Raw genomic sequence first — 12,136 nt, forward strand, 5'->3', positions numbered from 1 at the left:
GTAGGTCACGAGTTTTGGCTGGAGAGGTCTTTGACAACAGAGTAAACTTCACATAGGATAGTGGTCCATCCCTGGTACAGTGTACAGTTTTAAGCTGACCTAATTTGATGTTGACAGTATTGCTGTTTCAGGCTGGAGGCTGAAGTAGATGTACTTAAGCCATTTCTCCAGGTAACACTTGGATTCTGTGAGGATATGAATCCATGCCTGGAGTCTCATCCTTCTTCCCTCCTAAGCATTTTCATTTCACTTCTGTCTGCAGTCACTTCATAGATGGAGAAAATGTACTGCGCAGGCAAGCTTGACTTCCTGCAGTATGTCTCTCAAAAGTACAGAAGTTTAAAAAATGAAAACCAGTCATTCAGAATTACTTGCTTAGAGAATCCTCTTAACCAGTCTGTCAGAGAAATTGTTCTAGCTGCCTTCTATTAAAAGAATTTTTGTTGTTGTTGTTCTCTTTCAGGCTTAACTTTATCAGTTCTGAACTGTGTGGCCTGTGGGTTTATGCACTTCTGTTTTTCCCATCCATTTTTTGAGTTGGCCAGTAAGGTAACCATACACAGTATACTGTTAAGCCATGTGGCTTGTGAGTCCTCTGTACTATGATGAAGGCAGCAGCAGTGCATTTGAAAGATAAATGTGCAGGGCCAAGTTACAGTACATCTGTCAAGTCCTCCTGTAAAAGTTAGTATCTTCTAGAAGTCTGTCTCAGAATAAAGCAGGCATAAGAATATGGTAGGTGATTTCTTCACCTCATCCTTAGTACTTCATTTTCAAGAAATTAACAGGTGTATAATAAGTATGAGAGAGACTTCAAACTGGAGAGACAAATTTCTGCAAGTTTTCTTGTACATACTGTTCCGGATGAAGCACATGTGAAATGTACCAGCACCCTTTACAAAAACGCTAATGCTTCACTTTCATGTCTGAAAATACTTCAGTGGGTACAAGCATAAGAAGCAAATGTAGTCTTGGAATGTATCGGGCTGGTGACTCAGTCATCTTGTGATATGTTAATGTATGCACAATCTTCCGACTTACGCGCTACTAGTATATAGAAGTGCTTGACTATTCCCTTGGTGCATGTGATACTTCATGTTATGGTTTGTACTGCTATATCTTGCCCCACTGGGTTTTTTTTAGTTGTTGTGTTGTTTTGGTTTGGTTTTGGGTTGGTTTGTTTCATTTTTTTTTCCTCCAAGCATTGGGACTTTTTCTGCAGCCTTTGTTGTTGATTGTGCTTCTGAGTTTGTTTGCTGATGTACCGTTGAACTGGTTTCAAAACTAGTCCATTGGGGAATTCATTAATAGACCTCTCCATTCTGTTAGTTTCTATTTCACTCTCCCCTCTACTGAATTTTTGACATAGTTTACAATTCCTAGTCGACTTTTGCTGTTCAACAGGATTCTGATGTATCAAATGTTTTACTGAAGTTCAGTTTATAGGAGCTCCAATTATATGCCAAGTTAGTTTATAATCTAAGTGTAGCTTATTCTAGTAATTTAGTGTCCTTTGACTGCATTGCATTTTTGTTTTAACTCGTCATGTTTCATTCCTGTCTTATTTTTTCTGGTTAATTCCCATTTCCAGCATTAAAACAGTTTTGAAGCTGATGCTTTATGACATCCTGCATGCACGTGGCTGCTTCTCAACTTACTACATGTATGAATGATAAATTTCTGTGCGTCAGTAAGCAATGTGCCTCATTGTGTTACATGTGTGGATTTTCCTCGAGCTTGGTTTGGTGATGGCCTCATGCATCTTCATTACCTACCAGAGGAATGTGGGGAGGAGTTATAGTTATCGATAACTCAGATTGCAAGGAAGATGGTTTAGTCCTGCATAAAGTGGGGAAGGCAATGTTCTCAGGTTAGGTTCTCAGTGCTTTATCAGCTGGGCCTTGAAAATGTCCAAGAATGGAAACTTGACAACTGCTCTGGGCAGTTATATTTTTACCTTTTATCCAGTCAGAAGCTCTCCTTTTGGTCTGTTATGTCTGTTGTCTTTTGTTCTTCCATGGTACATTGCTGAAGAGCCTGGTTCTGTTGTCTTGATATCTGTGTAGAAGTTAGCTAGAAGGTACAGGAGGGGTTTTTCATCAGAGCTGCTCCCTGGTCAGACGGTGGCACCCTGTACAGCACAAAGGCTCTTCCTTCCCATGTGGAGGAGTGTTCTGCTGAATTTTGTAAGGTTCCTGTCAGCTTGATCCTACATCCTCTCCAGGTCCCTGTGCACGGTAATCGTGCCCTCAAGTCTGTTGCCTGGGCCACCCAGTTTGATGTCATCTGCAAACCTAATGCAGTAAACTTATAAAATGACTAAACTGTATACATGCATATTTCAGATGGAACAGGAAAGGAGGCTTACTGTCATGTGTTAGGGGGATCACAAAAATAATTTGAATCGGTGCTGAGTCTGTTGCAGGAAAATTTTGGTATGTTGAGGTGCTGACGCAGTATTAACGAGGTCTTGGATGCATTTAGTTTGGGATTTTGGTTGAGAAAAATGTGAACAAAAGCATCATGTGGAGAGCAGTGATAAGGATCAAGAGTGTTGAGAGCATGACTTTGTTAGACTGAATCACAAGTAGCAGTTGCTTAAAGAGGGCATTAAAGGGGGCATTGTTTATGATGCTGCCTTGGTCTGAAAACCTACCATTTTGGCTAGAAAACTGCAGGCTCTGAGCATCTTGTAGGCTACTATTAAGGCCTATTTATTTCTGGTTCTTAAGACACTGGAAGATAACTGAGAATATTTCAGTAATTAGCATAAGCATATCTGTCTGCAGGAGAGGGAGGAGGATCAATGAGATAGTCCCTCTATTGAGATGTAGCTCCTGCTGTTCAGAAATCCAAGTCACCAGGCCTTACGGAATATGAAATTTCCTACTTTAATCTTTTTTGTTTATATATTAATAGGATTTAAAGGTCTAATGGCTGTTAAGCAGAACTAATAAAGATGTAATATCTTTGCCTCCTCTGTTTTATCAATTAGAAAGTTGCTTCATGTGCTGCTAAGTAACAGTGTATTTGTAAATATTTAATAAAAGAGACTTCTTTTCCTTGCTTTTTTATGATTCAGTTTTTAAAAATCTTTACCCTGTATGTTACCCCATGGGTTTGTGGGGTTTTTGTGTTGTTTTTTTTTCTTTTAAGATCCTGTGAAAACTGCGTCCTAGACAAGCATTTAACAAGGTTACCGCCTCTGCCTTTTTCTTAACACATGTAAATCTAATGCGTAACTTACAGTTCTTGTTGGGGGATAAGAGGGAATGAATCATCTTTTTCTCATCTAGATCATATTAATCTCAGTTATTACTTACAAGCAATTGTCATTGCGTTGACTTTTCCAGCTTACTTGCTTTATCTCGAAGGATGTCTGTTTATCAATTTATTCATCTGGAAAAAGTGATCTTTGTAATTGCTGTTAACATAGAAAAGAATGGAAAATCAACAGCTGAGAAGCATTGCAAGGTATTTTGAGTTTTAAGTTTATCATGCAGAAAAATAGTAAAGAAAAATTTAATACATTCCTGTTATGTGCAGAGCTTGAAGATACTCCTAAGCAGTTCTTAGCATGTATTGTCGCATTGTTAGTCACAGTACAAATCTTGAGTTCTCTTTACCAGCTCTTATTGCCGGAAAGATGTGCTATAGAAGGACCAGCAAACAGAAAAATGAAGGTCTACCATTCACCTCAGATAACATGCTAAATGAGAAATGTCACTCTTGTCAAGTCAGTTTGAACTAGCAGTGCCACAGGAATATTTCCAGCCAACCAAAATTCAGTGGCACAAGACCATATAAAGGCTGTTAGTTGATACTCCGCCACAAATGTTGGAATTTAACTTCAGTTGCCTTCAAATTTCTGTTGAATAATGCCACTGGCTGTTACATATTCTGAGGCTAAAGCTGCCTTACTTATAAACTGTATGTTCCCAAAACCCATTTTCCTATCTTGTATAAATATGTTGGAACAGTTCATCCTTCTCTCTGGTTATGCTGATTATATGTAACCATTCTTATGCTACAGTTGTTTAATCTTGAATTTCTGCATGTGTTCATTATGAATAAATATTGGTCCAGTGTCATTTTGAGCACTGTCTTCTGTGTATTTCTAGTAAGTCTTTTAAATCCTTGACAGTGGAAATATTTTCTTATCATTTGTGAATTTGGTATGTCCTTTTTCACTTAGTGTTTCAAATTGTTGTGAAGGCCCAGGCCTGCAAAATGGTAGTTCAGAATTAAAGCATCTACCCTGATGTTATGGAAGGTCTGGTCTTGTTGCTCTCTGAAACAGCCCAGCTAGACATCTGATAACCTAGCATCACAGATCCCATGTCCAACAAGTTGCTGGTGACTCTTGAGGCTGTGTGCAGCTTATTCAGTGATGTCAGGTTTTTCTTGTGGTCTGAGTACATCAGCCTTTGGTAGTCTCTGCTGGCAGACGAGATAATCATTGTGTGTGACCTAATGAGATGAGCTTTGTTCAGCAGTTGCCATCAGGAAATGAGTAAAATGAAAGGATAATACTGAGACTCAGTGGTGTTGAGATCTTTTCAGACCACTGCTTCCTACGCTGTATCCGTTTTCGTGTGCTCCCTAGAATACTAGGAGCACAAGGATGGCTGAAAGATGTGTTTACATATCTCTCAAAAATAAATAGCTGGCTCATTCAGTGAGAAGTAGTTGGAGGCTTTGCAGTATGCCATCAACAAAGGCTGAATTTATGTCTCTGCTACTGTGACCTATTTTTATAGTTGAAATACTTCCTAGTTTTGTTTCTAAGACGTTAGGTGAAATGGATGTGTTCTGTAGGAACTGGCAGCTCAAGCACTCGGCCAGTGGGCAGAGGTGTGGGCTTCAACAGCTGTGGCCAGTACTGTCAAAGCCCTGGTTTGTAATCTTACAAAAGCCCAAGTTTTTGCTTCAGCCCTGCCTGCCTCCAGCTCTTCTTGACTTGGGGGGCTTTTTTTCATCAGGTTATGAAACACCTGAATCCATATCCATATACTGAAGGCAAAGGAATGCTACCACAGAGGGAAGGAATGGAAGTGGGCACTCATGAGAAGGGTGGGATTTACTCTTAAGTAGGGGAGGGAATAACATTAAATAAAAATAACAACCTACAATAAACTGCAGCTAATGATCTCCTGGAGAATTTGTGGTAGGAGTTTCTCTGGCATCTGCTTTCCTCCAGGGTGCCTCCAACAGGGACCTTCTTTCCCCACCTCTTCTACCCAGTGGTTCTTCCTTTACTGAAGTTAGAGTACCCTGAAGTCTAAAGCAGCAGGTCCTCCCGCCCTGAAGAACAAGTGGCTTTCCTTCCTTTTTTTATTTCTGGCATAAGAAACAGAAATGGTTATTTGTGCAAGACATTCTACTGCTCAATTACTGAAGATAACTTATCTTGATCTCTTGAGTGGCACCTGTCTGCAGACTTTTTAGATACTTATACGTGAACTAAGGAGGAAAAAGGAAGCTTAAATTTCAGTTAGGAAAGAAAATTAATAGACACAAACAACATTGGGCTATATATGAATGAAGCATGTAGATACATTTGTAGTATAGGGCTTCTCTATTTCTGTTGGGGGGGGGGTGGGCCAGCAGCAGGGGAAGAAGATGCTTGTTTTACAATAGGGATGTTCTATATATAATTAAGGCACATATGGAATTCTGTATGAGGTCCGTCTGTCTTCAACTACGTTCTTTGACTTTTGCTTAGGAGTATGTGAACCAGACTGTTGTTTCAAGTAAATGATTAGGCTACTAGCAAAGCTTTGATATGGGCTGAAAAGTTTGGAAGAGCTACAGTCAAGCAGTTGTTTTTCAGTAGCTTCCTGGGGGGAGGCATCTGTTGTTGCAAAGTCAGGTACAGACTTCAGCAGCAAAATATTTGACCTGGAAGAGGTGAATGATGTCTGCTGTTGAGTCTACACACAAGCTTAGAGTGATGCCATTCATTACTGAGTTGGCTTAATTTCCTCTTAGAGACGTTACTTGTGCCTTTAAAAGCTACTAATATAAACGGAAATTAAGGTTTCATTTATGTAACTTTTTTAAAGCTACAATTAGTAACTAAAGGAAGAAATAGCTTTTAATGTTTTGAATGAAGACAGGAGGCAGAGTTACAGTGCCTCAGCATTCAGAATATCTAGAAATTTTTTGAGGTAGGTTTAGAGTCTTGATTGTCATTCATAACTGTATTACCATAAGTAATATAATCAATAGATGAATTTTTATCTTGTAGGTATGGGAACATTCTCCATCAGACTTTTTTCAAGATATAAAAAAGTAGAATTAGTCCAGTATTTACTCCCTTATATAAAAAAAATACCCCAGGAGACTACTTACGTTCAGTCTGATATAAATCACTTTTATTGTTGTCCTCTGCAGATTGCCCTGTTGTAGCAACTGTAAGATGTTTCTCTCCCTCTTTCTTGGCACTGCAGAACTTGCTATATAACTTGTTTGGGGAGTTTTACCTGGTTTTGGTTTGGTCTATCACCCACCCTACCCTGTATCTTGGTAGTTTCAACTGTCTGTGAACTTTGGGATGGGGTATGTGAAATTCATGCAAGTATTTGTCTGTTTTGTAAGGTTTGTTTGTTCTATTAATTTGTTTTGAAATATTTGACTAAATATATTCAGTTATGGTAACAAAAATTTGTATCATAATGGGAGTATAACTAATCCCATTGTGGCATAAAAACATATCTCATGTAAATATTTTGGGCTCCTTAATAGCAGGTATTTAACTATTCAAGGTGGAGTCTTTGTGACAGAGACCTAATTTAAGAGATTAATTTCAAAAATTAATGTGTGTATATAAATGGATGCTAAACCCCCCACTTTTTTCTAGAGATGTAAAAGGCTTTAGGTCGAATCATGTAAGTACACTGTTGCATTGTGTTTATCATAAGTATCAAGCCAATTAGTATAAAATATGGTATAAAAAATTGGTATAATATAAGGTTCAGGCCTGTGAAATGGAAGTCATCAAAATACAATGCCCCAGTAAAAAGAACAGTTCTTAACTTGTGATGTTTATTTATTTAGAATCTATATTGTGTATGTACAGGCTGTATGTATATCTATGGCCAGATAACTCTGAAGTTAAACGCTAGTGTTGTTTTATACAAAAGCTTTAAATGCTGTGTACTTACCAAGCAGTAACAAAAAAAATCTGCACTGACTAGATCAAATATACAGGAACTCTAGATCACGTCCCTTCTAAGATGAAAGCAGGATGGGTGTGATACAGCATCTGTTAAACCTAGTAGTTCAGAAACATTGCTTGCCTGATGGGGTCAATCTCTTGTTTAGTCTTCCTTCATTAGTAGCTTCCTGGAGAGCAGTTAGTTGGTTCCCAGTTATCAGGGGTTTGTATTGGTCAAATTCTTAAAGCATTGCAGAGGAATGAAGTTCCTATTACAGCAGCCGGTTGTCTGTTAGACAGAGTCACCAGGAGCAAGCTGTTTTAACTGGTGAATTAGATGTCTGCCCACGGGGCTGTAGTCAGCAGCCTGTGACATTACTGAGAGAGTAAAATGAATTTAACACGCACATTGCCTCAATTTTTTTCAGACACTGGCCAGAAGAAGACCCCAGACAAGAAAGATGGGCGGCGAATGTCTTTTCAAAAGCCTAGAGGGACTATTGAATATTCTGTAAGTTACTGCTTTATTGTTAGAATGTCGTTGCATAGCAAGTGCAGACTTAGTTGCATTACAAAATATAAGCAAAACAATAATTTGCATTACCTATTAAGCTTAGAATTGTGTGTATCTAATGGCTTATTTTGGCAGGTATTAAATTGGAAATTAGCTAATAGTACCTGAGTAATGTTTAGGTTTGTTTTTTGTTTTTTGGAGGGGTTTGTTTGGTTTCAGTTTTTCTTCAAAAAACAAGCCAATCAATCTGAACATTCACTTTTAGGTAACTAGTTAGAAACAGTAAATAACATTAACTATAAAATCATGTGGAAGTTCCCTGCTTTCAGCATTATTGATAAACTGTTGATATCAGGAGAAATAACAGAATGAAGTTGGGGGGGGAGCTATATCTCAATACTGGCCTTCTGGTGTTTTAATGATTTTTGTAGATCTATACCTTTTACTGCACAGATCTGTTTCTGCAGCAGTATCTGAAAATGGAGCCTTTTTCTGCCTGTTCTGTTCTTGAAATGACCCTCAAACTATGCTGCAGTCAGCTTTTCACATTTGTGGTTACTAAGGGAAACTGAAGTGAGAAGTATCTGTCATGTTACATACTGGAAATATAATTAAGCCTATAAATAACATTTATAGGGTTGACATGAAAATAGGTAAGTCTATAACAGCTAGCTTTGAGTGCTTTTGAAGCTGGACAGGATAAAATAAAACTGAGAACTTCTTTATAAAAGGTCTTTACTTGACCTCTTGGTGTTCTCTTATTCCAAGTATAAGATACAGGAAAGACTTAACTCTTAATTTTGCATTAAGCCAAGCTGTGATATGGCTTCACTATGATGCAAGAATGGTGTGATAATCATTTAGAGAGGGGCACAGGATTTGTATATTGGATCTAGAAGCATTTAGTGTTGTTTGTATTGGGAATTTTAATATAATTCTAACCTAAAGACTTCTTGAAATTCAAAAAAGAAATTTCTGCTGCTTAGGTTCCAGCAGCTGAAGAATGGTAAATGTGACTGTTGTTTCTATTACGTTAACCCCATTTTGTCTGAAATTATTGGAAAAAATGCTCAGGTGTAACTCTGTAAAATTGGGGTTCCTATTCAGGCAGTAAATCCCTCAAGTTTTCTCTTGATACCATGTGTATGCATTTACCTTGATACATAGCATTCCAGGCAGAGCTAAAGCACCAAGCTTTCCTTCTTAACATCAGTATATTTGTGTCAAGTTGCCATGTACTTCTGCAGTTTTTTGTGCTCCAGTAGGTGGGGTTTTGATTGCAAAAAATAACTTTTTTAGTGCATACTGAAGTATGCATTGCTTCCTGGTGAGACGAAAAGGCAATTCATAAGAATCGAAGACTTTTTGTCATTAAACTTAGTCCAGTTCTAAAGGAGGCTGTTGCATGTATGGAGCATGCTGCATTTCGGCTACACAAATGCTCTATTTTGTCTGGTCTTGAAGTACTCATGAAGTACTTAAGTAACATAAATTTTCAGAGCTTCAGTTATATGTTGTGTGCTTATGTTTTAGTGAAATACACAGATCTAACCTTAAGAAACTGAAATTATGTTCACTATGTCTAAGATAGGTCTGGTAATTATTGTGATACCTTGGTACAGTTATTATTTATGACTTTTAATACATGCAGAGAGAGAAACTTATGTCTGATTTCTTCCTTAGTCCTGCTGCCTCTCAAAGCAACAGCACGTACGCATGTGCATCTGCATGTGTTGCTGCTCTGAGAAGCAGAAGAATAAAGGCAGACATCAGACACACACACAAACAGGAGTACTCTTGAAAAGTTAGTGGGCTTCTACTTTTTTTGTGGGTTTTTTTTTTTTTTGTGTTTGGGAGGGATGTGCTTTTTAATAATTTAATGTGTTTAGTTTTCCAGTAGCTACATAGTTTTAGGAGGGAAGGGTTTACTTGTATTCCTGAAGTTTGGAGCAAGATGGCATCTCACTGAGGCAGGCTATGGGTTTTTAAGGTGAAATAGACTTCCCACCAGAATTTTTTTTTTTAAATAATATTACATTGGGGATAAATATACAATCAAATACATTTTGTCTTTAACTGCTTTTTGGCTTCAGCTTTAATATTAAAGTTTTATTCTGGAAGCATAAAAACTTTGAACTGCTGTTCTGTATGTAGCGCCAGCAAGAAGATGTCAGCAAAAGTTGGTATGAAGTGAAGGAAGCAAGTCCTAAGCTGCCTCTAAAGGATACAGAAAAATGGTTTATGTTCACTGTTACTGTCTATACTGTGAACAGATATTTTTTAAGTTAATATGGTTTCTCCTTTTCTGAATGTCAGTCAACACATTAGATGCAAATTGATATTATCTGTTATTTCAGAATTCACAGTCAGTTGTCCAGGCGAATTGTTACCCCTTTTTCCTCACCTCTCCTTCTAGTCTTCCCATGTCTTCAATTTTGTTAGCTCCTTTTAATGCTTTTAAACTATTGTTTTGTTTTTTCTGGTTCTTGGACAACTAGCCTTGAAATTCTTCTTAAAAGCCTATTTGTGTACTCTGGTTTATGGGTAGTCAGTGCCTGACTTTTAACGGAAGAATGAGTGAACTCCAGTTGTTGAGATGCAATGACAAAAAAGTTCATTTGGTTTTAAATAATTTGTTTAAATAACTTCACCAGTTGCTAATCTGACAGAAATGGAGGCAGTTTGAACCATGGTTAGTGATGACTCTGAATCTATTTCTCTACTGCTGCACACAAGCACACCTGTCAAATCTGTGTGTAAAAGTAGTGCTCTGTTAACGGGAAAGGGATAATGAGATGTACCGCTGCTCAAGTAGGAACACAGTGAAAAGAGTGTTCAATTTGGGATTCTATTGGAGAAGAAAGATGGAAGCTATGGATCTTAAGTGGCTCTTTCTGTATCTAGTTGTATGTATTAAAAATTAGTCAACTTAGAATTTTAGACTTATTTGTATACATATGTAAGTGACCATAGTAGGAGTAACTAGGTAGTGAGGTCTTGTGTGTCTTATCTCTGTATAAGAGTTGATGACTAGAAGCTCTTGCTATTGAGTATAGGAAACAACTTAATATTCTGAGATGCTCTTTTTCAACAGCAGTTACTGTACAAAGCAGTTTGTGTATGTTAACACAATCCTGAATAAGTGATTCTTGTTTTCTTTTTACATTTTCATTAATCAGTATCTTTCAAGCTTTATATTTGAGTCAGTATACTGAAGGAAGCTGAGCGAATGCATGGTATGTACTGAGCCACTTCAAGACACCAGCTGGGCAGCTCAAGTCTATTTTGAGTTGTTTCAGGGAATAAAACAGTATTTTCACATGTCTTGTGGTGGTTTTTTAGAGGTGTACTTGTATTGGAACAAATCTTTGCCGTTCTCTTAAAATCATGAAACAATGGGGTCATTGTTCATCATTTATGACCCCCCCCTTTCATCTCAAAAGGGGAATTAGTTACATTATTAAAGCACATAGTGCTTTAATATTTGAATATTTACAAAGTTTGTTTATTATGACTTTTCGCCCTCTCTTCCAGTATTGAGTGAGGAAAAAATGATTGGAAAAGCTGGGGGGTGGCTGTGGTATGTTGTGGCATGTTTTTAATTTGATAATTCTTAAGCTGCGCTTTTTAACAAAGTTATTTTTTCAGCTTTTGACTGTTCAGATTTTTTTTTTTTTAATGGCAGAAAATCTGAGAATTGAAAATAGATCTTAGATTTGGAAAATAAGGAGATACTTCAGGAAGTCTTTATTACATGCACAGTTGCTTTGTTTTAAGAAGGTATCAGTGCTGGTCTCTGAAAATCCCATGTAGTGCAGAGATGTGCCTGTGCAAATTTTACAGCCAAATATGAAAAGGAAGCTTATATTTGCCATTCGTGCGCTCCTGATTGTGAGATAAAACCTGTAGCTGCCAAGAGATCTCACCAGATGGTTTTCTTTCTGAAGGCTGAAAAGAGTGAATGCACTGTTGAAGTGCTTAAGCTTTGTGGGTTTTAATTGGCTGCTTTTAATATATTGTATACTGTGGCATGAGTTACTCTTAAATGTCTCAATCATTAAGTGATACCTAAGGAATACCTACCTAGCAGCTAATGTCCTCCAACGTTCATGTGAGAGCAAACTTTGGATTTGGGCAAGGCTTTTGCATCTCACTTTACAGTTTGTTTTAGGAGACCTTCTGAATTACAGAACCATAGAGTAGTTTGAGTTGGAAGGGACCTTAAAGCTCATATAGTTCCAACCACCTGCTGTGGGTAGTGACACCTTCCATTCGACCAGGTTGCTCAAAGTCTCTCCCAGCCTGGCCTTGAACACTTCTATGGATGGGGCAGCCACAGCTTCTCTGGAAAACCTGTCCCGGTGTCTTGCCATCCTCACAGGGAAGAATTTCTTCTTGTATCTAATCTAAATTTCCCATCTGTCAGCTAAAAGCCTTGTCCTAATCCTACATGCCCTTGTAAA

The 12,136-nt window shown here is 37.8% G+C and overlaps 1 protein-coding gene across 9 annotated transcripts in view; it reads left to right on the plus strand.

The window, feature by feature from the left end:
• Positions 1 to 12,136, plus strand: part of OXR1 (oxidation resistance 1) — a 262,445-nt gene that overhangs the window by 192,513 nt on the left and 57,796 nt on the right. For all 9 annotated transcript variants that reach the window (XM_061373377.1, XM_061373373.1, XM_061373374.1 and 6 more), the window contains one exon: positions 7,588 to 7,670. In XM_061373377.1, coding sequence (XP_061229361.1) covers positions 7,588 to 7,670 — 83 coding nt within the window. The remainder of the gene's footprint in view (positions 1 to 7,587; positions 7,671 to 12,136) is intronic.

The sequence above is a fragment of the Neopsephotus bourkii genome, unplaced genomic scaffold, assembly GCF_033783945.1.
Source record: "Neopsephotus bourkii isolate Nb327-2 ecotype Australia unplaced genomic scaffold, CSIRO-AGI_Nbou_v1 NB_1630, whole genome shotgun sequence".
NCBI classification, from domain to species: domain Eukaryota; kingdom Metazoa; phylum Chordata; class Aves; order Psittaciformes; family Psittacidae; genus Neopsephotus; species Neopsephotus bourkii.